At 54.2% G+C, this 27,230-nt stretch overlaps 1 protein-coding gene across 1 annotated transcript; it reads right to left on the bottom strand.

The window, feature by feature from the left end:
• Positions 1-57: 57 nt before the first annotated feature.
• Positions 58-26,452, bottom strand: LOC112118089 (proline dehydrogenase 1, mitochondrial-like). Its single transcript, XM_026661214.2, has 14 exons — positions 26,269-26,452; positions 25,342-25,550; positions 15,572-15,606; positions 14,823-14,972; positions 14,426-14,490; positions 13,598-13,714; positions 12,437-12,516; positions 11,767-11,848; positions 7,774-7,866; positions 7,269-7,415; positions 6,785-6,960; positions 6,602-6,700; positions 3,318-3,406; positions 58-248 (listed from the first exon to the last, which is right to left on the bottom strand). Exons 2-14 carry the CDS (start codon positions 25,545-25,547, stop codon positions 58-60), a joined length of 1,530 nt encoding a protein of 509 aa, XP_026516999.1. The 5' UTR covers positions 25,548-25,550; positions 26,269-26,452.
• Between the last annotated feature and the right edge of the window lie 778 nt (positions 26,453-27,230).

The following is a 27,230-nucleotide window of genomic DNA, read 5'->3' as shown; positions in this document are numbered from 1 at the left end:
TAGGTCTGCCTGTCTGGGACATTTGCTGCAGCATATCCCAGCCCAAGGCAGGGCAGGTTAGTGGCTTGGATTACAGAAGAGGCTGCCAGTGATCAGTCTTCTCTTGAACTCACTCCAGAGGAGGTCCCTCTCGCGTTTGGCTCTCTTCATGAAGCCCCTGTTTTCCAGGGCCCTTCTGGACAGGTACGGCAGCACTTCGTTCACAGGGCCGTAGGGAACGTATTTGTAGACTGGATAACCTGCTTGCCCTGAGGAGAGAAATCAAGGTAACTTACAGGATACAGTGGGCATGAATCTCTGCTAGTGCAAATCAACCCCACTCCATTGACTGCTGAGACACCAGTTCACACCAGCTCAGAATCTGGCCTCCCAGAGCAAGACTTTGGAATTGCACCTGGGAAATGCTCCTAGTGCAGCTAGACCAGAGGTGGGCAAACTACGGCCCGCTGGCCACATCCAGCCCACAGGACCGTTCTGCCCGGCCCCCGGCCCTCTCCCCTGCTGTTCCCCCCCCCGCAGCCACGCGGGCCGCGCTCTGGGCAGCGGGGTTGCGTGCTCCTGCCAAGCAGAGCCGCAGCGTGTCAAGTTCCTGCCAGGCAGCGCGGCTGCCAGACATGCTGCTCTGAGTGGCATGGTAAGTAGGCTGGGGGGTTGGATAAGGGGCGGAGGGTCCCAGGGGCCAGTCAGGGGGCAGGGGGCAGTGGTTCTGCGGGGGAGGGGGTAAGGGGACTGGGGGGTTGGATAGGCATGGGGTCTTGGGGGGCCTGTCCAGGGCAGGGGTGTGGATAGGGGGTGGGATCCCAGGGGGGGCAGTTAGGGGACAAGTAGCAGGGGGGTTGGATGGGTCAGGGGTTCTGAGGGGGGCAGTCAGGGGGTGGGAAGTGGGAGGGGTCAGATACGAGGCGGGGGCCAGGCTGTTTGGGGAAGCACAGCCTTCCCTACCTGGCCCTCCATACAACTCCAATGTGGCCCTCGGGCCAAAAAGTTTGCCCACCCCTGAGCTAGATCACCTTCGCGGCCTCTGGAAAGTTACTCACTGCAGAGAGCACTCTTGTTTTAACGTCCCAAGCAAAGGAATTTGCACCCTGGCCTCGAGGCAGCCCAACAGGAAAGAGCCACCCTACATGATCTGCTAACGCCATTTCTTCTCATTCCTTTGTTACACCTCACCACGTTCACTACAGTCTGACTGCAGCGCGTTGAACCCTTTCATGCTTCATGTAGAAATCTGCAGAGACCACAAGACGGGATGCAGGGAGGAGCGAGAGCCGCCCCAAGGTGCTACAGGACGGAGGGACAATTCTGGAAATGCTCTGAAGGTACCAAAGGGACTCGAGAGAAAGGTTCAGACTCCAGTCTGAACCTAAGTGACTCTCCCATGAAGCAGAGCGGAGGAAGATGAGCCAGAGAGAACATGTCTGAAACATTCCGCAGTAGTCCTGAGAGGCAGGTAACACCCAAGTTATGACAAACTTGGTCTTTGCCAGCCAGCGCCAGCAGGCCAGTGACTTGGTTGAAGGAGACTGGAGGGGCCAAGCCACCCTCAGCTTGCCAAGGAAACTGCTGCGGCTCCAGCGGGGTGAAGAGTAACAGCCCAGCACCGCCGCTGCGTTAGTGACAGGCACGTGAACCGTTACCGAGGGCCTCGGCGCTCCTCATCTGCGCCAGCCCAGGCAGCTAGAGCAGCGCTGTCCTACGAGGGACTAAAGCAAGGGTGGAGCAGCGCTGGGCAGCTCTGCACAGTGCCACAGGCAGACCACACCACAACTCCACGTGCACGACATTCCCATGTAGATTTAGTGCCACAGTAGCCACGGCATCAGGTCTGTTTCCTCCTCTTCCCTGTAGGCATAGCAGAGGAATGCTGGCGAGTGCGAACGTGCCTGTGTCAGCAGAGCATGCGGGGAGACTGCTGCAGAGGATGGGATTTGATGCCGTGGCTACTTACACAGGCCAAGGGGGGAAGAAACCACTTGATCAGCTCTTCCAATTGTCCCACAAGCTTTAGTGATTAAGAGCAGCCAGCAGTTCCACCATGAAGGTGCATCAGAGCTCCTGAAGCCAGGCCAGTGTGGACCCAGGTATTGCCAGACTGGGTCAGCGCTATGGCCCACTAGGCCAGTATCCTGCTTCAGGTCAAGGTGTAAGACACCTCACAATAGGTAGTGATGGGATAGTCTCCTGCCCCAGGGGAGTCCCCTCCTGACCTCCAGTAGTTAGTGAGCTCCAGCCCAGGAGCAGGAGGGTTGATGTCTTTTCTTGAGCTTTTTAAATTTAATTCAACTCCTCTGGCTATTTGTTACCCATAGAAGTGTCCAATAGCCTTTGAATGTGCCTTAATACACTGTGGCAGTGAGTTCCACAGTCTCGTTACACCTAGAATGAAAACACTTTTTTCCTATTCTTTGAATTTGTCACCTTCCAATGTCATTGGATGTTCCTTGCTCTGGTGCTAAGACAGAGGACAAGCACACAATCTCCCTTCTCTAGATCAGTCATTTTATACACTTCTATCCTATCCCTTATGTATGTATCTCCTTTCAAAGGAGACCAGTGCCCGTCTTTTCCATCTCTTCATCCAAAGCTTTCCTGCCTCTGGTCATTGTCACTTGGCTCTGTGCCCCTCTAACGGTGCAATATCCTTTGAGATCGGGTGAGAAAGGTACAGTACACAGGATCCAGATGTGCGCCAACCACGGATTTGTATAATGAACTTACGACTATATTCTCCGTCCTGTTTCTTATGCACCTTAACATCTGGTTGGACTTGACCACAGCCATGCATTGAGCAGATCTTCAGTGAGCTGGCCACACACACTGGCCCGTCCTGAGTTCACACAGTTCGTTACAACGTGGCAAGGTGCACAAGCTATTGTGTCCTCTCCTGCATTACTCAGCACTGAGCTGCCCTCTTTCCTGGCCTAGCCAGGCCCCTCGGAAGCTCTGCCATGCCCACGTTGGACTTGACTAACCTAAGTTACAGCCTCTGCAAATTGCATCACTTCACTGCTTGGCCCCTTTCCCAGACCATTAAACCCTGCCCCGCACGCGCAGCCTTCTGGCACCTGCTCTTAACTTTCTGCCATGACAAAAGCGACGTATTCCTCCTGTTTTTCCTCTCAGCCAGTTTCTGATCCATGATAACACCTAGCCTCCTACCTCATGACTCGTCTCTTTAGTAATCACGCATGAGAGATCTTGTTCAAGGCCTTTTAAAAAAAATATCAGTCAGATAGCTCTCTACTCACTGACTGAAAACAGCACAGCAAACCCCAGCCCTTCCCCCTCTTGGGCGCCCAGAGGAACACACCACTTACCCAGAGGGAAGGTGATCTGGTCACACATGCCCAGCAGCTGCCCGAAGTACACCTTTTTCTCAGAGGGATGAATGCCAAGCTCTGCCATTCTGTAATGGAAGCACCACAGAGTCACATCAGGAGATGCCCAGCAGGAAGGGGAGAGGGATAGCTCAGTGGCCTGCTAAACCCAGGGTTGTGAGTTCAATCCTTGAGGGGGCCATTTAGGGATCTGGGACAAAAATCTGTCAGGGACAGTACTTGGTCCTGCTGTGAAGGCAGGAGACTGGCCTCAATGACCTTTCAAGGTCCCTTCCAGCTCTAGGAGCTAGACCTAGCTCCATAGAACAATAAAGAAAGGAAATGCTACACTAGAAGGACAGAGTGAGCTGGAGGGACAGTGAAGCAGCCTCTGGGTCAGGGAATCCTGCTCCTTTTCCAGAGGTCTATTACCCACAGTCCTGGATTAACAAACTTCCCCAAGGGTAAAAAAGGAGCAGACTGCAAGAGAAGCATGGCAGAGTTGGGTACCTAGTGCCCATCCCCTCAGAGTGCCTGGCACAGCTCTTCCCTGGAACCGCTGCATGCCCTCACCCACGCATCTGCCCAGCACACAGTGCTGCATGGAACAGTTTACAGCCCCAGCACATCTTCGTCCGGCCGCTGTGCAACATCTGCAGTCACTGACTTTCATACTCCCACTGATACAAAAACCCAGGAGTCTGGCATTCATCACCGGTCTGAGCTAACAGATTTACATCCACAGGCCAGAAAGGTCACTGCAGAGCAAGCAAAGTCCTTTCCTGAAAGCTGCTTCTGCCAGGGTCTGATCTCCTGTTTGCCAGACATCCCAGGGCCCCGATTCAATTTCTCCTAACTGCACAAGGAGGTAAATGAATTCAATTCCATTTCATGCACAGGCCCCCTCCCTTCCAGCCCCTTTAGAATCATAGAATATCAGGATTGGAAGGGACCTCAGGAGGTCATCTAGTCCAACCCCCTGCTCAAAGCAGGACCAATCCCCAACTAAATCATCCCAGCCAGGGCTTTGTCAAGCCAGGCCTTAAAAACCTCTAAGGAAGGAGATTCCACCACCTCCCTAGGTAACCCATTCCAGTGCTTCACCACCCTTCTAGTGAAAGTTTTTCCTAATATCCAACCCAAATCTCCCCCACTGCAACTTGAGACCATTACTCACTGTTCTGTCATCTGCTACCACTGAGATGAGTCTAGATCCATCCTCTTTGGAACCCCCTTTCAGGTAGTTGAAAGCAGCTATCAAATCCCCCCTCATTCTTCTCTTCTGCAGACTAAAGAATCCCAGCTCCCTCAGCCTCTTCTCATAAGTCATGTGCTCCAGCCCCCTAATCATTTTTGTTGCCCTCCCCTGGACTCTCTTCAATTTTTCCACATCCTTCTTGTAGTGTGGGGCCCAAAACTGGACACAGTACTCCAGATGAGGCCTCACCAATGCGGAATAGAGGGGAATGATCACGTCCCTCCATCTGCTGGCAATGCCCCTACTTATACAGCCCCAAATGCCGTTAGCCTTCTTGGCAGCAAGGGCACATGGTCAACTCATAGCCAGCTTCTCATCCACTGTAACTCCTAGGTCCTTTTCTGCAGAACTGCTGCCTAGCCATTCACATTTCCCTAGCTCTGGCCAGCCACTGTTCCAAGTGCTGTCAGATGCTGTGCAAACGTTACCCCCACACTTCTGCTGCCACCCCTCAATGCCTTCTTGCAATAGCAGCCCCTGCTATCCCCATCCTAGGCTCCCACACAGCTGCTCTGCTGCAGCCCCACTGATACCAGACACCTCTGTGTTCTTGGGGAACCAGGGTGCAGTATCCAGCCTGACTCATAAGACACCCCCCCCCCAGCCTCTGCTTAAAGAAAAACCCAGAGGAAAAAACTTGCAGAGAGCAGTGAAGGGCATTGGGAGACAAACCTAGACCCCTCCCGACAAGGGTGACAAGATTAAAGCATTTCAATTTACATACAGAATGGAGAACAGAAAACCAAACTAAATTCTGGGACCAAAAAAAGCAGGGAAGCACTGCATCATGGGAATCTCTGCTCCAGATGCTAATGAACCTATGTCTGCACACACCCAGCTCAGCAATTATCAGACCAATTCTAGTAATAAATCCTTAATTAATATCCAAATACTGAAGCAGCCTAGTTGCATTGTGAGCTCCCTGGAAGAAAACACCACCCATAGCCAAGAGTGATCAGCTCCTATGGTCTAGCCTAAAGAAAACCCTTGAGTCATCAGTTTACCTATAAACAAATCTAGTGTTCTCCCTTGAACCATTGTATTTTCTCTACAAAAATCCCACCTCACCCTCTAGTCAGGGTTCTGATGCTTAGATCCAAACTAGGCATCAGTTCCACTGGAACTCCATCGTCTCCTCACTGATCGTGCTGGGGACTCTGCCTGCCTCTTGCCCTCAGGACCCTCAGCTACCACCATCATCTGGGAACCCCGACCAGTTCAAGCTTCACGGAGCGGTGAGGCCTCCTTCTCTTTCTCTCTCTCTTCATTTTCCTGTCTACCTTAGGTATTAGCCTTTAATCATGTATGTTATGTTGATTTAGCTCTCCTTGTGTAGTTATCACTTATTCAATAAATAACTTTTATGGTTAAGTTAGTTACTTCTCTCTCTCTTGCTGAACTTTACTCGTTTGTGTTTTAGCTTCCCCCATTTACTCTACAGCAACGCTTCTTTTACCTAAGCTAAAGATCCCGGCAGCGCCCAAAATACTGTGGGGTTTGCTCATCAAGTAGGTTACTGCCAGTACAATTGTGTTGGGGGAGTGGGGAAAGGGACATGCTGAATCTGGGACGCATAAGGGTAACAGCTTGAAAGTGCTGCTTGACCCAGTCCATGGAGCCCAGGGGCATATAAGGAGAGACAGCTTGAAAGTGCTGCTTCATCCAGCCCAGTGAGTCCAGAGACATATAAGGGGTCAGCTTGACAGTGCTGATTGACCCGGTTCGCTCAGACTTGCTCTGTTAATGTATGTGTGTGTGTGGGTGTTCATCCGGTTCTGGGGCTGGAGTAACCCAGCCCTAGGGAACCTAGGTCCTGCAGGATAGCTCCATTGGGAGGGGACTTGCAGAAGGGAGAAGTAGCGCTCCATATGAAAACACAAGTGACACAAGCAGTACATGGATAGGATTACAAAATCCCCTTCCCCAGCAGAGTAACCCGAATAAATAAGCATACCCCAAAGTAATGGACAAATCTGGTAACACCACCTCCCACCGCTATTTGAGGCCTGGCACCCACTGCTCCTACCTGCGAATGGTGAACGTCACCGTGTCCTCGTTGTGCGATGCCACCATCACTTTGATTTTCTGGCTGTACTTGATCTCCTCAAGAACGTAGTCCAGGCACCTGCAGGACAGATCACATGTGGGTACAGGGATGTGCCCAGGGCACCACCTCCTCACCCTGGCGTCCCAGCTCTGGCATTCCTACCTCTGGTACATCTCGTTGGTCTCTTCGTACGTAGGGTTGAGGGGATCCTCGTAGCCGACTTGGGCAGCTCGGGCCTGCTCTTGCTCCATATACGCGCCTCTGACCAGCTTGGCCCCGAAGTGCCAGCCCTCGCGGCGAGAGAGCTCCACATCCATCGTCACATTGTCGTACGCCTCCTGCAGCGGAAAGGCGGAGCGGTGCCATCCACAGCCAGGAGCAGTCACTCCTTGCACTGACACGTGCTGTCCGGGGGAAAAAGGGGAGCAAGGCTCCACGCCTGCTCCTGGAGTTCTGCCTCGAGACTGAGCTGCCACTGGAGCACCGCCTCCTCCTACAGCATGACCCATCTCCACCCCACTACCTGCCACCACTGCTTGGCGCGCTGCCACCACTGCATCTGGGGCCCTTCAGGCAGGCAGGTTGCACCCCACACACCGTTGGCTCTAGCTCCCCTGCCCGCAGCTGGCACCGGCCAGACCCTCACCTTCAGGTAGCACTGGAAGGTGTTAAATACGACAGCCTCCTCCATGTTGAACTTGCGCTGCATCTCCAGGGTGAGCCGGCTGATGGCTGGCTGGAAGTAGGTCTGCTCAGCGTCCACCATCAGCCTCACTCCCAGCTCCAGGGCTCTCTGCAAGGGGAAGGACACTCCTCAGGTCAGGCCACAAGCAGTGAACAGGTTCTGCCCAGGTGGAGTCTGCAGGGCCAACCCCGAACCCACTGCTGTGTGTAGTACTACACAGGTCCTGCAGATGGCACCACTCTCTCACATGCAGGCCAATGCGTCCAGGGAACACCTGCTAGAAGAGCCCTGCGACCCTAGGGCCGCTGAGAGCAGCCCAAACACTTCTGGCACCGAGGCCATGCTGGGGTATGGGTGAGCAGGTCCATCTCCCTCACCGTGGGGTCAGGGCCCACTCTACCCCTCCCTGGCTGGGAGAACTTCCCACCAAGACCCCTATGATGGTACAGGCAGGGCAGCTCCTAACCGTGGCCAGGACGTCCATCCTCTGCAGCATTCGCTTCATCTGCAGGTCCTCCTCTTCGGTGAAGTGCGAGAGCAGAGGCTCCAACTGGCCGGTCTGAAAGGAGAAGCACCTCAGTGCTATCCCCCCCGTGGCCACAGCCTGGGCATTACAGACCATAAGCCTTCCCTCCCTCACCCAGGTGCAGAGCAGGACATGGCACAAGGCATCAGGACAAGCGCCAACCCAAAGAGCCCATGCAGCTATCCACTCCCTCCCCATTGACACACGTTGGGTGCAGGCACGTGGGACAAGTATCGTGTGCTTAACTGGGTGCATCCAAGTGCAGTGGGAGGGGGCCCAGCTGGGATCAGGTTCCTAGGAGGACCAGCATGCTCCAGACTCTAAGGGGCAGCCACCCAGCCCCATTCACCAACCCTGTGCACCTGCCACCTTCGACTGGGAGCCGGAGCCAGAGCTGGTGGTCCCCAGATGTTACAGAAAGGGTGTAGAGGGTGAGGTGCTTGGGGTCATGGCAGCTGCTGGCTCAGCGGGGCTGTGGAAGCTGGTACAGGGCAGGGCCTGGGAAGCAGGATGGAGCCCCACAAGAAGCTGTTTGAGAGAGGAGAACCCTTGCGCCCCTAGCCCCGAACCTGCCCTGGTTCCATGCCAGGGGAACGGCTCCACTGGCAGGCCTGGCCGAGACAGCCTGGTGCGCGTCCAACCCATTTCTCTGCTCAGGCCAGGCCGGCAGCACTGGGCTGTGCAGAGGTGAAGCCTGAGCATCCGCCTCAGCCCTGTCTCCCCGCCCCACCTTCTCGTCTGGGAAGAGCAGATTAGAGCCCAGCTCGGCTGCTGACACCCGCAGGGCCCAGCTCCCTTGCTCTAGCGGGGACATGAGTGCAGCGCTGCTACAGCTCTGAGCTGCTGGAGCCCCAAGAGGCAGCAATCATCGAATCCTAGAATCTCAGGGTTGGAAGGGACCTCAGGAGGTATCTAGTCCAACCCCCTGCTCAAAGGAGGACCAGTCCCCAACTAAATCATCCCAGCCAGGGCTTTGTCAAGCCGGGCCTTAAAAACCTCTAAGGAAGGAGATTCCACCACCTCCCTAGGTAACCCATTCCCGTGCTTCACCACCCTCCTAGTGAAATAGTGTTTCCTAATATCCAACCTAGACCTCCCCCACTGCAACTTGAGACCATTACTCCTTGTTCTGCCACCACTGAGAACAGTCTAGATCCATCCTCTTTGGAACCCCGCTTCAGGTAGTTGAAAGCAGCTATCAAATCCCCCCTCATTCTTCTCTTCTGCAGACTAAACAATCCCAGTTCCCTCAGCCTCTCCTCATAAGTCATGTACTCCAGCCCCCTAATCATTTTTGTTGCCCTCCCCTGGACTCTTTCCAATTTTTCCACATCCTTCTTGTAGTGTGGGACCCAAAACTGGACAGTACTCCAGATGAGGCCTCACCAATGTCAAATAGAGGGGAATGATCACGTCCCTCAATCTGCTGGCAATGCCCCAATTTATACAGCCCAAAATGCTGTTAAGCCTTCTTGGCAACGAGGGCACACTGTCAACTCATATCCAGCTTCTCGTCCACTGTAACCCCAGGTCCTTTTCTGCAGAACTGCTGCCTAGTCACTCGGTCCCTAGTCTGTAGCAGTGCATGGGATTCTTCCGTCCTAAGAGCAGGACTCTGCACTTGTCCTTGTTGAACTTAATCAGATTTCCTTTGGCCCAATCCTCTAATTTGTCTAGGTCCCTCTATATCCTATCTCTACCCTCCAGCGTATCTACCACTCCTCCCCATTTAGTGTCATCTGCAAACTTGCTGAGGGTGCAGTCCACGCCATCCTCCAGATCATTAATGAATATATTGAACAAAACCAGCCCCAGGACTGACCTTTGGGGCCTCAGAGAGGACCCTAGAGCCCTTGCTCCATCCAGGGTAGATGGATTCTAGCCACCCCTCCCCCCCCCAGACCTGTTCCCACACAGGGCTCTGCTTAGCCTGGGAGGGCATCTGCACACATTGCCACGTACATCTGACCAACCATCTCCTCCATCCTGTTCAAGTTCTGTCCTCAGAGCCCAGCCTGGCATCAACCAAGGCCATTTCATCCTGTTACTACCCTCTGGAGCCAAGGACCCTGCCACCGGCTTTACTCCTACCCGTGTGGCAGCTAGCAACATTCTACCATCACCCACACTGGCACGGAGTATTGACAGGTGCCTCACCCAGTCACCCCTCCCTGCCACTACCAGCTCCCGATCGCCATCTGAGCATCGCTTCAATGCAGAAGACGCCTACATCCATGTCTGCTGCTGTAGGGCTCTTCCTTCACTTCTGTCTGGCCCCAAATTCAAGTCTTGGCTTAGCCATAGACACCTCAACTAGCACTCCGAGTGTCCGTAACAGGCAAGCAGAGTGGCTCCCAGATGGCTCCTGGCTGTGGGCGCCCCACCTCCATGTCCTAGGTCTGTGGCCCTTTCATTTGCAGACAACCTTAATTCAGCTACTCCACCACAAAACAGGGTTGTGTTCATCTCCCCTCACCTCTAATGGCTCCGTTGTAGCCTATAGGTGAAGGTTCTTGCTAGGTGAGGCATAGGTATAAGTTAATAATGCAATGAGCTTACAAGCCTCAATAACTAAGACAGTAGCTTAGCTAAACTAATCAAGGCCCAAGGCCTAAAAAGCCTTAACAGGAGTAGCTAACCGGGAGTTACCCTAGATCATAAGACAGCACAAGGCAGAGTGCGGTAGGGACTAAACTGCTGCAACCATGACATACTAGTTGATACCAGCCTGGGATATTTTTAGTCAGGGACATCAGCAGATGTCTGACCCCAAGAATGTCATGGGATCTATCTGACATCTATGCTAATAAGCTTGAGGTAAAGGCCCATGGGAGAAGGGCACCCCATTAGTAGGGGGAGGAACTGTAAAGAAGGAAAAGGGGCTGAAACCCCCCCTGAATATGCACTAGGCCTAGTGGTGTCGGTATAACACAAGTTGTATCCCAGCTTGCGTGGCTTGAGAGGTGTGGCTCTTGAGGATGGTGTGGGGGAAGATAACTAATACCCGAGGCTGTTTTTCAAAGGATGGCGAGAGTCTAGGGATGCTCAGCTCCATCTGTATTAGCTCTAGCTGCCTCACAGGGTTAGTGTTTGTGGCTCTGAACTGTATTAATAAAACTAGAAACAGTGTGACAGCTGAAGTGTGACTGTTGCAATCCTGCGTCCTGTGGCTCCCAAATCAGGAGCTCTGATAATACCAGGCCTGATCCTGGGTCAAGAACCTACCAAATTCTAGCGTGGTAACGGGGGAAAACAAATTGACCTAATCAATAGATCAGGCAACAATTCCCTGAATGTCTCAGTTCTATCAAGTTCAGTTTGTCCCACCCAGTGGCTCCTCTTCCACATTCAGTCAGCACACTCCAAACTTGCAATGACGCATTAACAAGAGGTCTGACTTCTCTTACCTGCCAAGACCTGAGCTCAGGCCCTCTGGATTCTGCATTTCCCCAGCTAGTGCTAGTGACACTGCCCACCCAGGGGAGGTCAGGAATGCAGGTCCTTGCAGCCCAGTGCATGGAGGGATGCAACAAGGACAAACTCTTAGCCCTCCCAACCCCTTTGTGATGGTGCAGAAAGAGAGGGTAACCCGGGGCTGAAGGGTGAGGACCCCAAGGTGAGAGAATTTTGTATGGTGCATGGTGTAAGTAGAAGCAATGGGATGCAATCAAGGGATCAGACGAGTATCAGGATGAAGTGCCCGACAGGAAGCGCCTCCCATGTGACTGGCTGATCCCGGATACTTGGGAGTTTTAGAACGGACTGGCTAAGACATCGGAAGGCCAGATGCATGGTGCCCCCTTCCCAGTCCAGCACTGTACCATGGGAGCTCTCCAGCTGCAGTGTCCCATGCCATTACCTGGGAGGAGCTCTACTGCTCAGGAGGGTTCCCTTGGGGCCTCTCCCTGGGCCAAAATAGTGCCGCTCACCCACCTTCATGTTTGGGATGAGCAGCAGTTTGGAGAGCTTTGTTCGGCTATCAATCAGGCTGTTCCAGTCCAGCAAGTCCACAGTGCTGCAGCCAGAAAGACTCGCATTAGCGCCAGCTCCAAGCAAGCTGCAGACTGGCCCCGAACCCAGCCGGCCTCCCCAAGGGGTGCACCGGCAGCTCCCTCAGTAGTCAGGCTGGATTAGTGACCCAGAGCCCAGTGCTGCCCGTCATGGCCCAGCTTGGGGGGATTTCAGCAGAGCTCCCTGGGCATAGGTCCTTGGTCACCAGGAGCCTGGCAGAGCAGCAGGATCCGCATGGCAACTCTGGCCACGTACCCAGGCAAACCCTTCCACCCGAGCCAGCTACCGCTCGGAGAAGTAACACGCCCCTCAAAATGCCCACAACAAACATGGCCACCACCGCTTCTTACCCCTTCCCAGTGCAGCTCCCCGGCCTCTGAGAAAGGCAACCTCTCCCAGGACCCCTGCCCAGAGCCATTGCTCTAGGATTCGGGAAGCTCCCCTCTCTGGCAGCGCACACACTGGCTGAAATGGAAGCCTTTGGGACCCCTCCACGTGCTCCTTTCTGTGGCACGCCCACCCCTCCCCACTCGGCAGCACATTCCGGGAAGGCCAGAGGGTCAGGCTGGCTGTGGCCCAGGAGGGAGCTCACCCAGACACGCCCAGGTCCTCGCCCGTGAACCAGTGCTGGCTCTCCGCTTTGGTCGCAATCCCAAGGTTCGCCAGGGTCTCCTGCAAGGAGAAAGGAGCAGGTCAGAGTCCCTGCTGCTGCCTGCTGTCCCCAAACTGCTGCCTTTGCCCGGACTCTACCCTGAGCCGTGACCCTGCTCGGAGGCGATGGGTGGGGTGGGACTGTGCCAGCTCCTGCACACCACACAGCCCCCATGGGGTCAAAGGCACCAAACAGCCACTCAGCGCTTCCCAGAGGGATCTCCCCTAGTGCTGAGCAGCTCTCAGGAGAGAAGGGAGCGCGAGCCTCATGGCTGCAAGAGGGCTAGTGCAGGAGCTATGCAGGTACACGCATCAGCAACTGGGACAGACCTCACCGGTACCAGCACAAGGGGGCTCCTTCCATTGCTCTGCCTGGAAGGGGCAACAATGGATCTCAGGAGACTTATGGTGCACTGGGACCTGTGAAGGGGGATGGGGATTCCAGCCCAGGGGAAAGACTGGGGGAAATGCACAGAAATGAGCCGACTTGGCTAGGGAGCGACAGGGCACGGATTTTACTGGCTCTTTCGGTCACTGGGCATGGAACCAGAACAGTGCTCCTTCCAGACTTACACTTTAAGGCCAGAAGGGACCATCCTGAACATCTAGTCTGAGGTCCTGCACATCGCAGGCCACAGAACCTCCCCCACCACTCCTGTAATAGACCCCTCCCTGCTGGTTGAGTGACTGAAGTCCTCACATCATGGTCTAAAGACTTCAAGTTACAAAGAATCCAGCATTTACACAAGTTCAAGCCGGCAGGTGACCCGTGCCTCACGCTGCAAGGGAAGGCAAAAAAACCCAGGGTCTCTGCCAATCTGACCTCGGGGAAAATTCCTTTGAGCCCAGATATGGCGATCAGTTAGACCCTGAGCATGGGGGCGAGACCCACCAGCCAGACACCTGAGAAAGAATTCTCTGGAGTAACTCAGAGCCCTCCCCAGTGCTTTGATCCAAGGCCCCAGAGCATTTCCCAACCCCCTGAGAAATGTGGGGGCACAGTCCTGCAGGAGGGTGATGCATCCAGGGCACGAGCAGCACAGATGCCCATGGGGCAGAGTTGGGGAGGACAGCTCCTTTGGGAGCACTGCGCCTAGCTCACCTGCAGCTTTTTCACCTCCAGCTTGGTCTCCATCGCAGCCAGCCCCGCCTTGCCCTGCTCTGCAGCCATCTGGTGAAAGAACTTCCTCCACTTCATCAGCACCTCCGAGAACTGCAGCTGGGGGAGCAGATCGCAGGGTGAGCTCCCTGCTCCTCTCCCCAGCAGGGATGGCTCAGAGCTCCCCCCATCCCCCGTGACTGTTCCTAGGGGTGCTATCCACCCAGCTGGGCACTCTGCCACGCCAAGTGAGCAGGCCTGGCCCTGCTGGGCTCCCAACCGGACACTGCTGGCACCTCCCACTAGCCTCCTAGTAAAGATCAAGGCCCCTAAACCTGACCCTAGGCAGGGGGTCCCCAGTGAGATAACCTGGCATTTAGCCAGCTCTCCATCCTCAAAGCAAGAGGCAAGCTCAAGCCCTTCTACATCAGGTGAGGCCTGGGCCAGACATCAGAGAGGAGCTCTGACTCTCCAGGGATGGACTAAGGCCCAAGCTGCTGCCCTGACCAGGACACTGGCCTCCCCAGGGAGTCTACTGAGCATGGCTGACAGACACAATCCATAAGCATGTGCCTGGCCTGGACCCGATGGGAGGGACCATCCTGCCTGGCACCCAGCTCGCTGCACTGAGCCCAAGCGGTGGGGTGCTGCCCTCATCTAGCGTTGGGGCCTCCGTCCTTTTACACACCAGAGCTGCCGCCTCTGCAGCTCCTGCCACCTCGAAGAGTCTCCAAGTAACTCCCGGAGCCTGTCTCAGCCTGAGCACCCCTCCTCCCGGCCTCTCCCTCTGCTATCACGCGGGGGTCCTGGCACCAAGCGTCGCTCACTCACCAGGAACTGAGGCCTTCCTAAAGCTGTCAGCTTAATGGCCGAAAAGCTGTCCTCGGAGCTGCCACCTAAACAAAGGCAGAGAGAGCGGAGGTGGCTGCAGCATCCGTAACTCCAGGGCAGGTAAAGGAAAGCGGCCCAGGGCAATCCAGAGAGGGGGGAGGAATTCAGAAAGCCCATGTGAGCTGGCAGATCTGCCCTTCGTCCCGGCTGGGTACCCTCCAGAGACTGCAGCAGCACCTGGCCTCTGCATTGCAGCAGGAGGGCACCCGGAGAGCCACGGCCCATGGGTGGCAATGCAGCCTGTTGGGGGAGGGGCACAGGGCCAGATGCTCCCAGAGGGACAGTCGGGCACAGCCGACACAGGGCACTCTGGTGGTGGCATATGCAGGGCACCTACCTGAGGCTTCGATACAGCGCAGGAACATGTCCATGTGCTGGTCACACTTGGTTTCGTCTGCGTAGAAGTAGGTGCGGGCACTGATGACCCTGTCCCGGCGGTCCCCGAACCCCCGATGCGCAAGGTACTGCTTCTCTCTCTGGGCGGCACCTGGGGACAGGTAGGGGGAGCGTGCTGCAGACACAGCAGAGGAGGAGATGCCCAAGAGCCCACATGTCCCTGGAACAAGCCCCCTTACTCTCACCATTCCCATCAGCTCAAGCCCTGCCCAAGCCTCTGGGGGGATTTCTCACGCCCTAGGAAAAAGTCCCAGGGCTCATTGGATCGAGGTCCTTCTAGAAGATCTGCTCTACCTCGGCCACAAGCCAATGGGCTGGATGCAGGACTCACGGGGTGGGATTCTCTGGCCTGTGCCATGCACAAGAGCAGATGAGATGTTCCAGCCTTAACACTTATGTGAGAACTCAGCAGCTTCCCGATCTCCGGGATCTCAGCTCTGTAGCAATGTGAGCCCCCCGTGAGCCGAGGCCCCCCCAAAGCAGTTTAAACACAGCCTGTGCCTGGGTTTTCAGATTACGAACAGATCAAGGTACTTTCCACCCATTGGCCACACGAGCCCCAGGCCTTTCTGCACAACCAGGGCGTGAGGGCCAGAGCCCTGGAGCATGCTGGGGAGGGGATGGTCTGATCCATTGAGACTCTAGCCCAGTGTCCAACTAGGACGTGTTAGGAGCGGTTGTGTCACTCACCCCCCGTCTCCTTCTCAGATGCAGAGGTACAGGAGCTAGAGGGAGGAAGCAGATGGTGAGACAGGCACCAGGGCAGTCCAGGAGCCCCCCGGGACTACAGTCCACCCCCTCACAACCAGCTCTCTTGGCTTTACAGGGGGCAGCTCCCCGTACCCAAGGGCCCAGATCCCCACAAGCCCCTCATCCTTCCTGTTCTTCACTCCGGCAATAGCTATTCATAGAAGCGCTTCTCTCGAGCGCCTCTGGGCCCAGAGCACTTCGCTGACGGGGAAGGGGATATTTTCCAAAGCCTCCTTCGGGCCTAAGCCCATCAGAGTCAGTCATGTGCAACCACCTCCCCCTGCCACACGAAAATCAGTGGGACCTTCAGTGCCTTGGAAAACGTTAGCTAAGATTCCTACCCCACCCCATGAGGCAGCCAGCTCTGGGGTGGAGAAACTGCCATAGGTGGGGAGAGCAAATTCCCCTCATGAAACTGCAGGGGAACCAGAACGTCCACACTCTAGTTCAGCTGGACCCTGGGGCAAATGCCCCGACTTTTGTGACCAGTGTCACACTGATAGGTGGCAGTCACTTCTGAGGGCTGCCATCGCATAGATGAGCCCCCATCTCCCTTCAACAGGGTCTTTATACCAAACAGCACCAGCCTGTACCGCCCTGGGCTGCTTACCCCTAAGCTTTGCACTGGGCCAGCACATCCCCTCTACGGAGAGCTGAGGCCTCAGCCCCCTCACTGCATCCATCTCCCCTCTTTCTCCAGGCCTGCTTCAGAGCAGGTGGTTGTTCTTTTCCCAAGCACTGACCCTGCCCTAGTTCTTCCTCCTGCTTCTGCTTCTCTTCTGGATTATTTTCAATGCCAATCGCTCAGACAAACCAGTCTGTTTACACTGACGAGAGATACTGCTGCCTGCTTCTTGTTTACAATGTCACCTGAAAGTGAGAACAGGCATTTGCATGGCACTTTTGTAGCCGGCGTTGCAAGGTATTTATGTGCCAGATATGCTAAACATTCATATGCCCCTTTATGCTTCAGCCACCATTCCAGAAGATATGCTTCCATGCTGATGATGCTCGTTAAAAAAATAATGCGTTAATTAAATTTGTGACTGAACTCCTTGTGGGAGAATTGTATGTCTTCCTGCTCTGTTTTACCCGCATTCTGCCATATATTTCATGTTATAGCAGTCTCGGATGATCATGACCCATCACATGTTTGATTTAAGAACACAAAGAAGGTACCAATGTGAGATTTCTAAGGATAGCTACAGCACTCAACCCAAGGTTTAAGAATCTGAAGTGCCGTCCAAAATCTGAGATGGATGAGGTGTGAAGCATGCTGCCGGGAGTCTTAAAAGAGCAACACTCCGATGTGGAAACTACAGAATCCGAACCACCAAAAAAAATAAAAATAAAATCAACCTTCTGCTGGTGGCATCTGACTCAGATGATGAAAATGAACATGCATCGGTCTGCTCTGCTTTGGATCGTTGTCGAGCAGAACCCATCATCAGCATGGACGCACGTCCTCTGGAATGGTGGTGGAAGCATGAAAGGATATGAATCTTTAGCACATCTGCCACGTAAATATCTTGCGACACCAGTTACAACAATGCCATGTGAACGCCTGTTCTCACTTTCAGGTGACATTGTACGCAAGAAGAGGGCAGCATTATCTCCCATAAATGTAAACAAATTTAACAGAGTCCTGTGGCACCTTTAAGATTAACAGATGTATTGGAGCATAAGCTTTCGTGGGTGAATACCCACTTCGTCAGATGCATGTGTCATGCGTCTGACGAAGTCGGTATTCACTCATGAAAGCTTATGCTCCAATACATCTGTTAGTCTTAAAGGTGCCACAGGACTCTCTCTTGCTTTTTACAGATCCAGACTAACACGGCTACCCCTCTGATAGTAAACAAACTTGTTTGTCTGAGCAATTGGCTGAACAAGAAGTAGGACTGAGTGGACTTGTAAGTTCTAAAGTTTTACATTGCATTCAAAAATGAAACAGTTATTTTTTGTACATAATTCTACATTTGTAAGTTCAACTTTCATTATAAAGAGATTGCACTACCGTACTTGTATTAGGTGAATTAAATATACTATTTTCTTTTGTTGTTTACAGTGCAAATATTTGTAATAAAAATAAATAAGCAAGCAGTGTACACTTTGTATTCTGTGTTATAATTGAAATCAATATATTTGAAAATGTAGAAAACATCCAAAAACATTTAAATAAATGGTATTCTATTATTGTTTAACAGTGCCATTTATCATGATTATTTTTTAATCTCTTGACAGCCCTAATTTTAATGTAGTTTTTTGTATTTAGTTTACTAGGTTTTTCTAAAAAAAGTGCAAGTCCCAGCATATGCAGCAAATGATCTTTCACAAGCCGTCAGCAAGGCTGGAAGGAACCCTTTGGCGAGATTTTGATAGGGACAGCGAGAGGGACCACCCTCATGCAAAACTCCCTCTTGTCGATTTGAGTCTCTCCTCTTAGCCAGAGGCCCCGTAGATTAGCATGCGAACAAGTGGCTAGGCCTAGCATGAAGCTGAGAGAAGGACTGGTGGGGCCCTGGGGTCAGCAGTGGGTTCTGGTTGGTTTAGAAGCAGAATGAAATTCCATATGAACGAGCTACAAAGCTGTCCAATTGCAGCAAGGGCAGCAGCATGGGGCCCCCTTGCTGAACTCAGCGCTCTGCATTCTCTCTGCTACGGCCAATGGCACTAAGACCAAGAGCAGTACAGGCAATACCCCACCTGCCTCTGCATTAGGCACCCACGGACCAGTTCAAGGGGCGCATTAATCTGATTGTGGCAGTGAGTGGAGGAAGCACCGGCAATTCAAACAAGCCAGGAGAGCTGCAAATACCAGCCTCGCCTCCCCCCCCCCAAGGGAAAGCTGAAAGAGAAAAGTCAAGAGGCAGCATTTAACAGACAGAGGTACTGCCTGGAGAGAGCAGCCACAGAGCTGGGAGCAAGGGACATGTAATACAGCAAGGCAGAATCCTCCTACAAGTACGGCTGGGGAAGGGACATGCCAGGGCCGTCAATTTCTGCACCTTTTACACAGGCTTCACTGTGCCCACACTAAGGGGCTGCGCTGGCTTAACCGTATGTGCTTTCAAATCTGGACCCTGTGTAGCCCGGCTCTTGGGATCTCCAAGAGCAACTGTGCAGCTAGAGGCTGAGTAGCAGGCAGCGAAACGGGCCCGGCCAGGCTGAGTGAAACGCAAACCGGACCAGCAGCAAGAAGTTCACGGTTGGTTTGTTAACATGGGAGAGCGTGTGCTCATGTATCGACATGCCCACCTGGTCAACATTCCTTTAGCATTATAATACTGCGGCTTTTCGGTTCCTGGCCTGGGGTTTAAAGTATTAGTCAGAATGGTGCATTGATAGAACGGGGTTTGCCTTTTAATAGAGCCAAAAAGAAGAAAATCCTTTTCCCAGCTGAACAAACAGACAAGCTCCCGGGAACAGCCTGCTTTTTGGAATGTTAATCCCAGCCAGCAAAGACATCACAGCAGATAACCCAGACTTGCTTAAATATTTGCCCACAACAGCTTATGGGATGGAGCAACAAGGGAATAAACCTTGCCAGGAGAGAAAAGACATCCCCTTGAATAGAGTGCAAAGCAGCCTACTGCGACGCCAACACCCCCTGCGCCAGAACAGCCAGCTCCGTGCGCACACAAGACAAGACTAGCCCGGAGGTCCAGCAGGGTTTGGAGGAATTACACACCTGACACCAGCACCTCATCTCCCAGGGCTCAGCTGCAGTGTTTCAATTCCTTCCCCATTTGTGAATTCCTACAGCCCAGCTCTGAAGGAGGCAAAGCTAAAGTGTATTTCCATCTCCTTGGGCACAGTGCCCCACAGCCTGGGCCTGGATCGGAGGATCTTCCAGGGTGGTCAAGAGCAGCATGCTGGCTTTGGAGTTTGTGGCACGATGAGGGCGGTGGTCTCTGGAGTCACAGAGAGAACCAGGTGTTCTGGAGGCCTGGCCCCAGCCCAGCAGGGGCTTTAAAGATTAGGACCAAGCCAGTGACCTGAACCTGGAGTGGGAAGGGGTGGCATTCTGGTGCCACGTGCCTTGGGGCTGCCGTGAACCACGCAGGCTACAGTTAAAGTGGCCTGGACTGATGTTCCTAGTTACAATCATCCAGTCTTGGAGTGTTACTAGGTTCCCACCAAGAGGAGCAGCTGGAGCTTCCTAGCTAGCTGGATAATGGGCAGCCATTGGCATTGCTGTGTGGTTCTCAAGGGGGGGGGGTGAGTCTATGGTCCCTGCTTCCTTGTTTGTCTGGTTCTTTGTTGCATAACTAATTTTGCAAGATTTAAATGAACTAAGGTGGTGGGGTATGACTAGGCAAAGAATTGTCCAATCCTAACATATTGCAAAACAAAGAACTGCGTAACATTTTAGTAAAATGATTGGTTAAGGCAGGGGTGGCCAACCTGTGGCTCTGGAGCCACATGTGGTTCTTCAGAAGTTAATATGCGGCTCCTTGTGTAGGCACCGACTCCGGGGCTGGCGCTACAGGCGCCAACTTTCCAATGTGCCGGGGGGTGCTCACTGCTAAACCCCGGCTCTGCCATAGGCCCTGCCCCCACTCCACCCCTTCCCGCCCCCTCTCCTGAGCCTGCCATATCCTCGCTCCTCCCCCAGAGCCTCCTGCACACCACAAAACGGGAGGTGCGGGGAGGGAGGGGGAGATGCTGATTGGCGGGGCTGCCGGTGGGCAGGAGCTGCTGGGAATGTGTGTGGGGGGGGCTCTGATGATGTGCTGCTGACGTATTACTGTGGCTCTTTGGCAATGTACATGGGTAAATTCTGGCTCCTTCTCAGGCCCCTGGGTTAAGGTATAGCTAAGCAGGACTCCAGTTTCACTATATAAACTGGGTTCCAAGAAGGAGACTGTCTGGGCAAAAGAAGGAAAAGGAAAGACCTGAAAGAAGAACTCACCTCCAAGACACAGCCCAGAGCAGAGCTGCTAGAATCCTATGCACGACCCTGACATGCAACAAGAACTCAGGTGAGACTGATCTTGCCTGGCCAACAAGTAAAGTCTGCCTGCACGATCAGGACTGGTGAGGACAGCATTGTGTTCTTAGCACATGTATTCTGCTCTGTGATTGTTAACAGAGGGAGGTTAAGGATATTTCACTGATAGAAAGGTCCTGCAAACCCACAGAAGAGTACACCTTGATCCCTGGGAACTAGGTAAAGGCGGGTGCCCTAGAGTGTGCAGGTAACACCATTGGCATAATAAATCCACCTCTGTGAGACCTCACCCGATGACATAGCACAGTCCACACTGGCACTTAGGTAGGTGTAACTTATGTTGCTTACGGGGGGGGGGGGGGGGGGGGGGGGGCTTATTCATACCCAAGCGACAAGTTATACGGACGTAACCTGTAGTGTAGACAAACCTTCAGGATGGGCTTGGTGTAACACCATTTGTCTGGAGTAGCTTCTACTGAGGTCAAGTTTGATCTCAGAGAGTTAGTTGGCAAGTCTCCAGGGAAACATTACATCGGATTAATGCTCCATTACTAACAACTTTCACTGAGAAGAAACAGATGCCAGGAAGTTAATGAACACTGCTGGGCAGTTACTCAGGCCATGCCTACACTAGCGAGTTTACAGCAGTACAGCTCTAGCGCTGTAATGTTGCTCGTGTAGCCGCTCTATGCTGACAGCAGAGAGCTTATGTCGAACAGTACATGTGTGAAAAATACTCCATGAACCCGCTACTGCACTGATACCTGGATCAGAGACATGACAATTCATTACAAAGGAGCAGGCAACAATCCAAGAGCAGAGTGCAGTATGGGGAGACTATTTGAATCCAGTGACAGCAACGCCTGCACCCTTGCGTAAGACCGACGACAAGCTGTTTGCAAAATAACCTGCTGGAAACAGCAAGAGAACTGCTACAAGGATGAGTCAAATCCAACCTCCTGTCAGTAACTCCGACACCACGTGCAAGGACACTGGCAGGTGGGCATGGCGACTTACAGGCCCATGTTAGTGACACCGTGCAGTTACTTATTGCATCTCCTTAGCACAATCCGTTGCCAGGACACATCACAGCTCTGCACAGGCAGAGCCAAGACCGGACGCATGTCTAATTGGGGAAAAGCACAAACCGCTTGTTAGACGTTCCTCCACAGCCACTTTTGTACCAAGTCTGTGAATGCCGGGTAGGGCTACTTCTAACGCTGCCAGTGAGCTGAGCCATGTCCACCATCTCACAGCCAGTACATGCCAACCCTGCACTCTCCATATGGGGCCAGAACAGACTGGGGGCAGCAGACATGCAGTGGATTGAAATCCTTCTCCCCTGACCAAGGCTCACCCTCCCCTCCTCTTCCCCCCTTCAGCCACATACACCGGACCCTGGAGGGAGAGGAACCAGTTTTCCTGAGTAACGTGGGGTGGAAGGGAGGGAGCTAATGCACGAGTTCCCAGCAGGCCAGATGTGTGAAGCTGCCCAGGACCAGGCTCTGTGGCAGTTGTTTGGAGTCCACCAGGCGGTGGACAAGGTGTCCCCAAAGTGCCCTCCCCACCCATCCCGTGGGGAGGTGTCAGAGCAGCACCTCTAGCAAACACCTACAAGAAGCTCAGCAGGAGACTGAACTGTGGACCAGCTGCATCCATTTATCAGGGTAAATCCTGCTCCTGAAGATGAAGGGGGGTGAGCGAGTACAGTGCGCTCGGAGCTGCTTTTGGGTCTTTGGGCAGCTTCCACAAGGATTTCTGTGGGTGCCTCAACAGCTTCCTGTCTGGCAAAGCAGGTCTGCAGCTCACCCCTGCAGAGAAAACAGGACTCTCAGGCCCTCCCGACCGTCCCAGCCCCGCATAAACACTGTTCTGAACAGTCGCAGACTGAGCACCTACCAGGGGAGGAATCTAGGGACACAAGTCTTGCAAGAAATGGTCCTTTTGGGGCAGAACTCGAGTACACCTCAGAGGATGGGGAGGGATCCCAGCAGCAGCTCCAAGGCTAGATCTGCCTGCAGGGGGGACTCAAGCACAGAACTTGGCAGCTCCAGTGCTTACCTAAAGGCTCTGCCTCAGTGACAGCCAATCAAATGGAAGGGGATGGGCCCTATTGGCCAACTGCATTACCAGGAAGAAGGGCAAGCCCTTGGCAAGTCTGAAAGGGTACATTCTGTCCAAGGCACTTGCAGGCGGAGGCAGAGAGGACAATTTCCCTTCAACTGCACCAGGTGCTCCACGGTAATCTAGTCCTCGCCCACTACCGAGGTCACAGCAAACTGTCCCAGGCCAGGCTTGAGGATTCAGCAGCCCTGAGCCCACCTGCATGAGGGGAGGACATAGACCCTGTGCACACTGGTTCAGAGCACATGCTGTATTAGTGCAGGTGCCATTCAGCACCACAGGCCAGAGACAACCTGGCTTGGCCAAACGCAGCTCTGATCCCACAGCAGATGTACAGATCAGCGCGCTGGGTCACACAGGTCCTGGACTGTGTAGAACTGATGAATGAAGTTGTTTTTAATTGTTCACTTTATTAATGTAACTTCATAAGTAAAGTTATATGAATGAAACAACATTCATTCATGAAACTGGTTACCCCAATAACTGGCTAATTGGCCAATAAGATGCTTGTTAAGAGCCATAGCTGTTCAGCCAGTTGCCCTTGTAAGTTTCACTGTCAATCCAATTCCTGCTTAAATCACAGACTTGCACTGTTTCAGTATTGTAACTTCTGTTCATCATTCATTACACTTGCCTACATTGTAACGTCTGTTCACGGTTTGCCATATTGTAATCCAAACCCCATTTTAAAACGCTTACTCCATTTTGTAAAAGCTTGCTGCAACCTTCATTTTTGTAAACCCGACTGTAATCTTATTAGTTTAGGTTCGATGTGTGAATGAGGTATGGACATGGAAGGGCATCGGTGCATGCCCAACAGAGACCCAGCCCTTCCTTCTGCCCGGCTTTCCTGGCCAGGTAGCCGCCACAAGCTACGAACCCAAGCTGCAAACTCAAGCCACGGACTCAAGCTATGTTCAGGACTGGTAATTATACAGCAGCTGCAGAACATCTGATGGATGTGTGTGTGTGTAGAGGTATTAGGTATTAGTTATTGGTCACAAGTCAACTTGTGTTATAATAAATGTGGCATCTTTGTCTTGCCCCCTGAATCGATCCAGTGTAGTTTTGTCTGCATAACAACTGGGCATAACATGCGCTGGGCCTGAATTTCCAAATGACCAGTGATTTTGGGGATCCAACCCGAGACAGCTTAGGGACCCAATTTTCAGAGGGTGGCTGTTCAGCACTTCTTAAAAATCAGACCCTTTGAAGGCATCTCAAATTGGGTCCTTGGAAAAGAGGCCGTTTCTCCACACAGGGAAAGGAACAAGTAAATTCTTCGCTCCACCTCTCCGTCTCTGGGAAAGGGCATGCAGGTGGGATGACGTCCCAGAAGGAAAATGCTCAGTGGCACCCCAACTACACAATCTTTTGGAGGCAGGGGTGGGTGGGTGGCTTTTTGGTGCCAAAGCAGAGTGGTGTTCGCACCAGGGAAGCTAGAAATCTGAACTGTACGTTCTCTTTTCACAGATGGGCTAGTCTGAGGAGAACATGACCAGAACAGCAAGACAAGGTCAGCACGTCCATACAGGGCAAACTACAGTGTGAATGAGCGAACGATTTGAAATGGCTGCGGTGAACGTGTAACAGCCTGAACCGGTTTCCCAGGTCACCAGCTCAAATCTAAAGGTTAAGATAAGTTTGAGGTAGAACAAAGGAACAGAGACCATCAACAGAGACCATCAAAGCCAAGGGACCAGAAGACCGAACAGAAGCAGCCAAATCAAGACTGGGACATCACATTTGTTATGGGGTGTGCTTCCCTGGGAAAGCGCAGCATGGACACCAAGCTCCAGCCATTCCCTTTTATAACGAGGCTGTCTGAGCAACAAGGCCTGAAAAAAGGAGCTTAACTCACACTATCAGATAGTTCCTTCTCCTGGGCCAGCAGCACCCCCGGGATAACAGAGGCGGGTAAAAAAGGGAAAATCCTCACTGGATGGTCCCCCCCTTAGGTAACACCCACTACTGGAGCACAACCTGCTGCCTAGTTCATCTCACCCCACACACTAGCTCTGCCCCCTCTCTCAGCACTCCCTGGCATACCTTTCTACATCAGGAGGTTTGAAGAGCCAAGCTCTATTTTCTTGCTCCCCTCATGAACCACAAAAGCTCCCCAAAGGTGGTCCCAGTTCTGATCTCAGGCTTTAGGAGATCTGCCATACTAGCCGTGTTGTGTATTTATATCCAGGGCCGGTGCTACCATTAAGGCAAACTAGGCGGTTGCCTAGAGCGCCAAGATTCAGGGGCGCCAAAAAGCGGTGCCCCCAATTTTTTTTTTTTACAGCGTTCCTGGGCTGGGCTGCCAGCGGCACGCTGACACGTGCGGCTCAGACTCCCTCTCCCAGCGCAGCGGCCGCTCCACTTCTCCCACCTCCCAGGCTTGCAGCGCCAATCAGCTGTTTGGGAGGGGCGGCGAATTAGTAGAGGGGCGGCATGCTCGGGGAGGAGGCGGAGCAGAGGTGAGCTGGGGTGGGGAGCTGCCGTGGCGCAAGGTGGAAGTTTTGCCTAGGGCGCAAAACTTCCTTGCACCGGCCCTGTTTATATCCATCAGCACAGGTTGCCCAAAGCTTTGCTTCTAATTGCCTGCAGTCTGCAAACTAGCAGTTAGAAGCACTCAAATGCTTACTCCATTTCCTTACGCTCCGCCTCCTCTGGTGTCAGATCCTCCTCCACGCTGTAGTCCAGCATCGAGCCCACCCCACACGCACGGTTTCGTTGGATCAGGGGTTTGATGGCCTCTTGGTCCTCGCCAGCCACAAACTGCCCATAGAAGGTCATCTTCATCAGCTTCTCAAACAGCTGCTGCCCCAGCAGCTTCCTGCTGAGGTTCATCAGCTACAAGACACAAAGCCAGTGTAAGACACCGCTTTCTTCGGCGCAGGCACCTCCTTGCCCCGCCACACCCGGGCATTAGCTTTCAGTGGAGGAAATAGTGCTGGGGAAACCTAAGACCCAGACGCACCAATAGCCGCAGGGCCATGGATTAGTCTGCCCTCAGGCTCCAGCCAGGGCTGGTCACACCAGAGCTCTGGCCTTAGCGGTAGGGACACCACCCTGCTCTGCCAGTCACAGGGTCCAAATCATGATCCCCACTTGTACAGAGGAGGGACACGAGGGAGGGCACAGACCCGTTCCCTAGCAGCACCAGGACTGGCCCAGGTCTCCAGCCCATATGCCAGGCACTGGCCCACCCGCGGCAGTGAGACACGTGACAATCATACTAAAGACAGGATGCTATCAGCACCCGACCCCAGACCCTGTACCCCAGAGACAGCCAGGGCCAGGGCGGGAGGCCAGAAGGCATCAGTTACGCGCAGGCTCGAGGGGGTCCCCGGCTGACCCGGGGGGTCACTGCGGCTTTGTGCCTTGCCCTGACGCCGAGCTCCTCACCCCAACTCCCACGCCGGGACACGCGCGCCCACAGGCGCAGCCCCGAGGGGCCCGGACCCCAGGCGGCTCCCAAAGCCCCCCCAGCTCCGCCCCGCGGGGCAGCAGCCGAGCCCCGGCGAGCCTGCTCCGAACCCCCCGCCCACGGGGCCCGGGCTCCGCTCACCTGCCGGCTCCGCGCCACCAACGGCTCCAGCGCGCAGAGCCGCAGCACCACCAGCGCCCGCACCAGCTCCGCGCTGCTCTTGCTGCGAAACGCCTCCCGCGGGTCCCCGAAGTCCACAGCGGGCGGCGGCGGCTGCACCCGGCGCGTCCCCCGCGGGCCGGTCCCGCCGCGCGCCGAGCCCCGCTCGGGGTGAGGAGGCGGCGGCGGCCGGGTCGGGTCCCCCGGCTGCTCCTGGCGCGCGGCGGCGGCCGTGGAGCGGAGGCAGCGGGGAGCGCGCAGGCTGCAGGCGGCGCGGAGCGCCAGGGGCCGGGCAGAGCTCGCCATGGTGTGGGAGAGTGCCGCGCGCGCCGGCCGGAGCCGGTTTAAATAGCGGGAGCCCCGCCCCCGCCGCCCATTGGGACGCCCCCCCCCCCGGCCCCCCCCGCCCCCTTAGTGCGTAGCCCCGCCCCCTCCCTGGAACGCCCCGCCCTCTTAGTGCGTTGTCCCTCCCTCCCTGCGGCACCCCCTGCCGCCTGGTGGTACCCTGAGAAAGCAGAGCGGGTCCCACACTGCCAGAGTTATGAACGGCTCCACAGCGCAGATGGGGGCTGGACTCCATGACCCCTCCCCTCCAGTCCTGTGTCCCTAAGGGGCTTTGTCTAATACAGGGACCTATTGCCCCTCCATTACCCTCCCCCCATTTTCATACTTGCTCTCTGGTCACCCTAATCCCTCTGTCAGTCCTAGCCTGCCCCAGGGAATGTGACCCAACCCCCCCATGGTGCCCCTCAGAACTGTGCCCCAAGCCCCCCAACCTGCCCCTTAAGGGTGGTGGCACAAACCCACCCTATCCTGCCCCTAGGGACTGTGCCCAACATCCCCTCTTAACCTGCCCCTAGGGACTGTGCTCCAAACCCTAACCTGCCCCCTCAGACCTGAACCTACTACAGGCCCCTGACGTCAGAGAAACCAGAGAGCAGCTC

This window comes from Terrapene carolina, unplaced genomic scaffold, assembly GCF_002925995.2.
Source record: "Terrapene carolina triunguis isolate 2854851 unplaced genomic scaffold, T_m_triunguis-2.0 Scaffold951, whole genome shotgun sequence".
NCBI lineage: Eukaryota > Metazoa > Chordata > Testudines > Emydidae > Terrapene > Terrapene triunguis.
Note: the sequence above shows the minus strand (reverse complement) of the source record. Positions and strands in the feature narration are given on the sequence as shown.

Bases quoted from the DNA above. Each gene is read 5' to 3' on its own strand.
- LOC112118089 (XM_026661214.2), bottom strand. From the start codon at position 25,547: ATGAACCTCAGCAGGAAGCTGCTGGGGCAGCAGCTGTTTGAGAAGCTG. The intron at 7,416-7,773 runs GTTAGGAGCTGC...TTCCCCTTGCAG, and splicing joins GGATGGACGTCCTGGCCACG to AGAGCCCTGGAGCTGGGAGT. The intron at 6,701-6,784 runs GTAGGAATGCCA...TCTGTCCTGCAG, and splicing joins ACCAACGAGATGTACCAGAG to GTGCCTGGACTACGTTCTTG.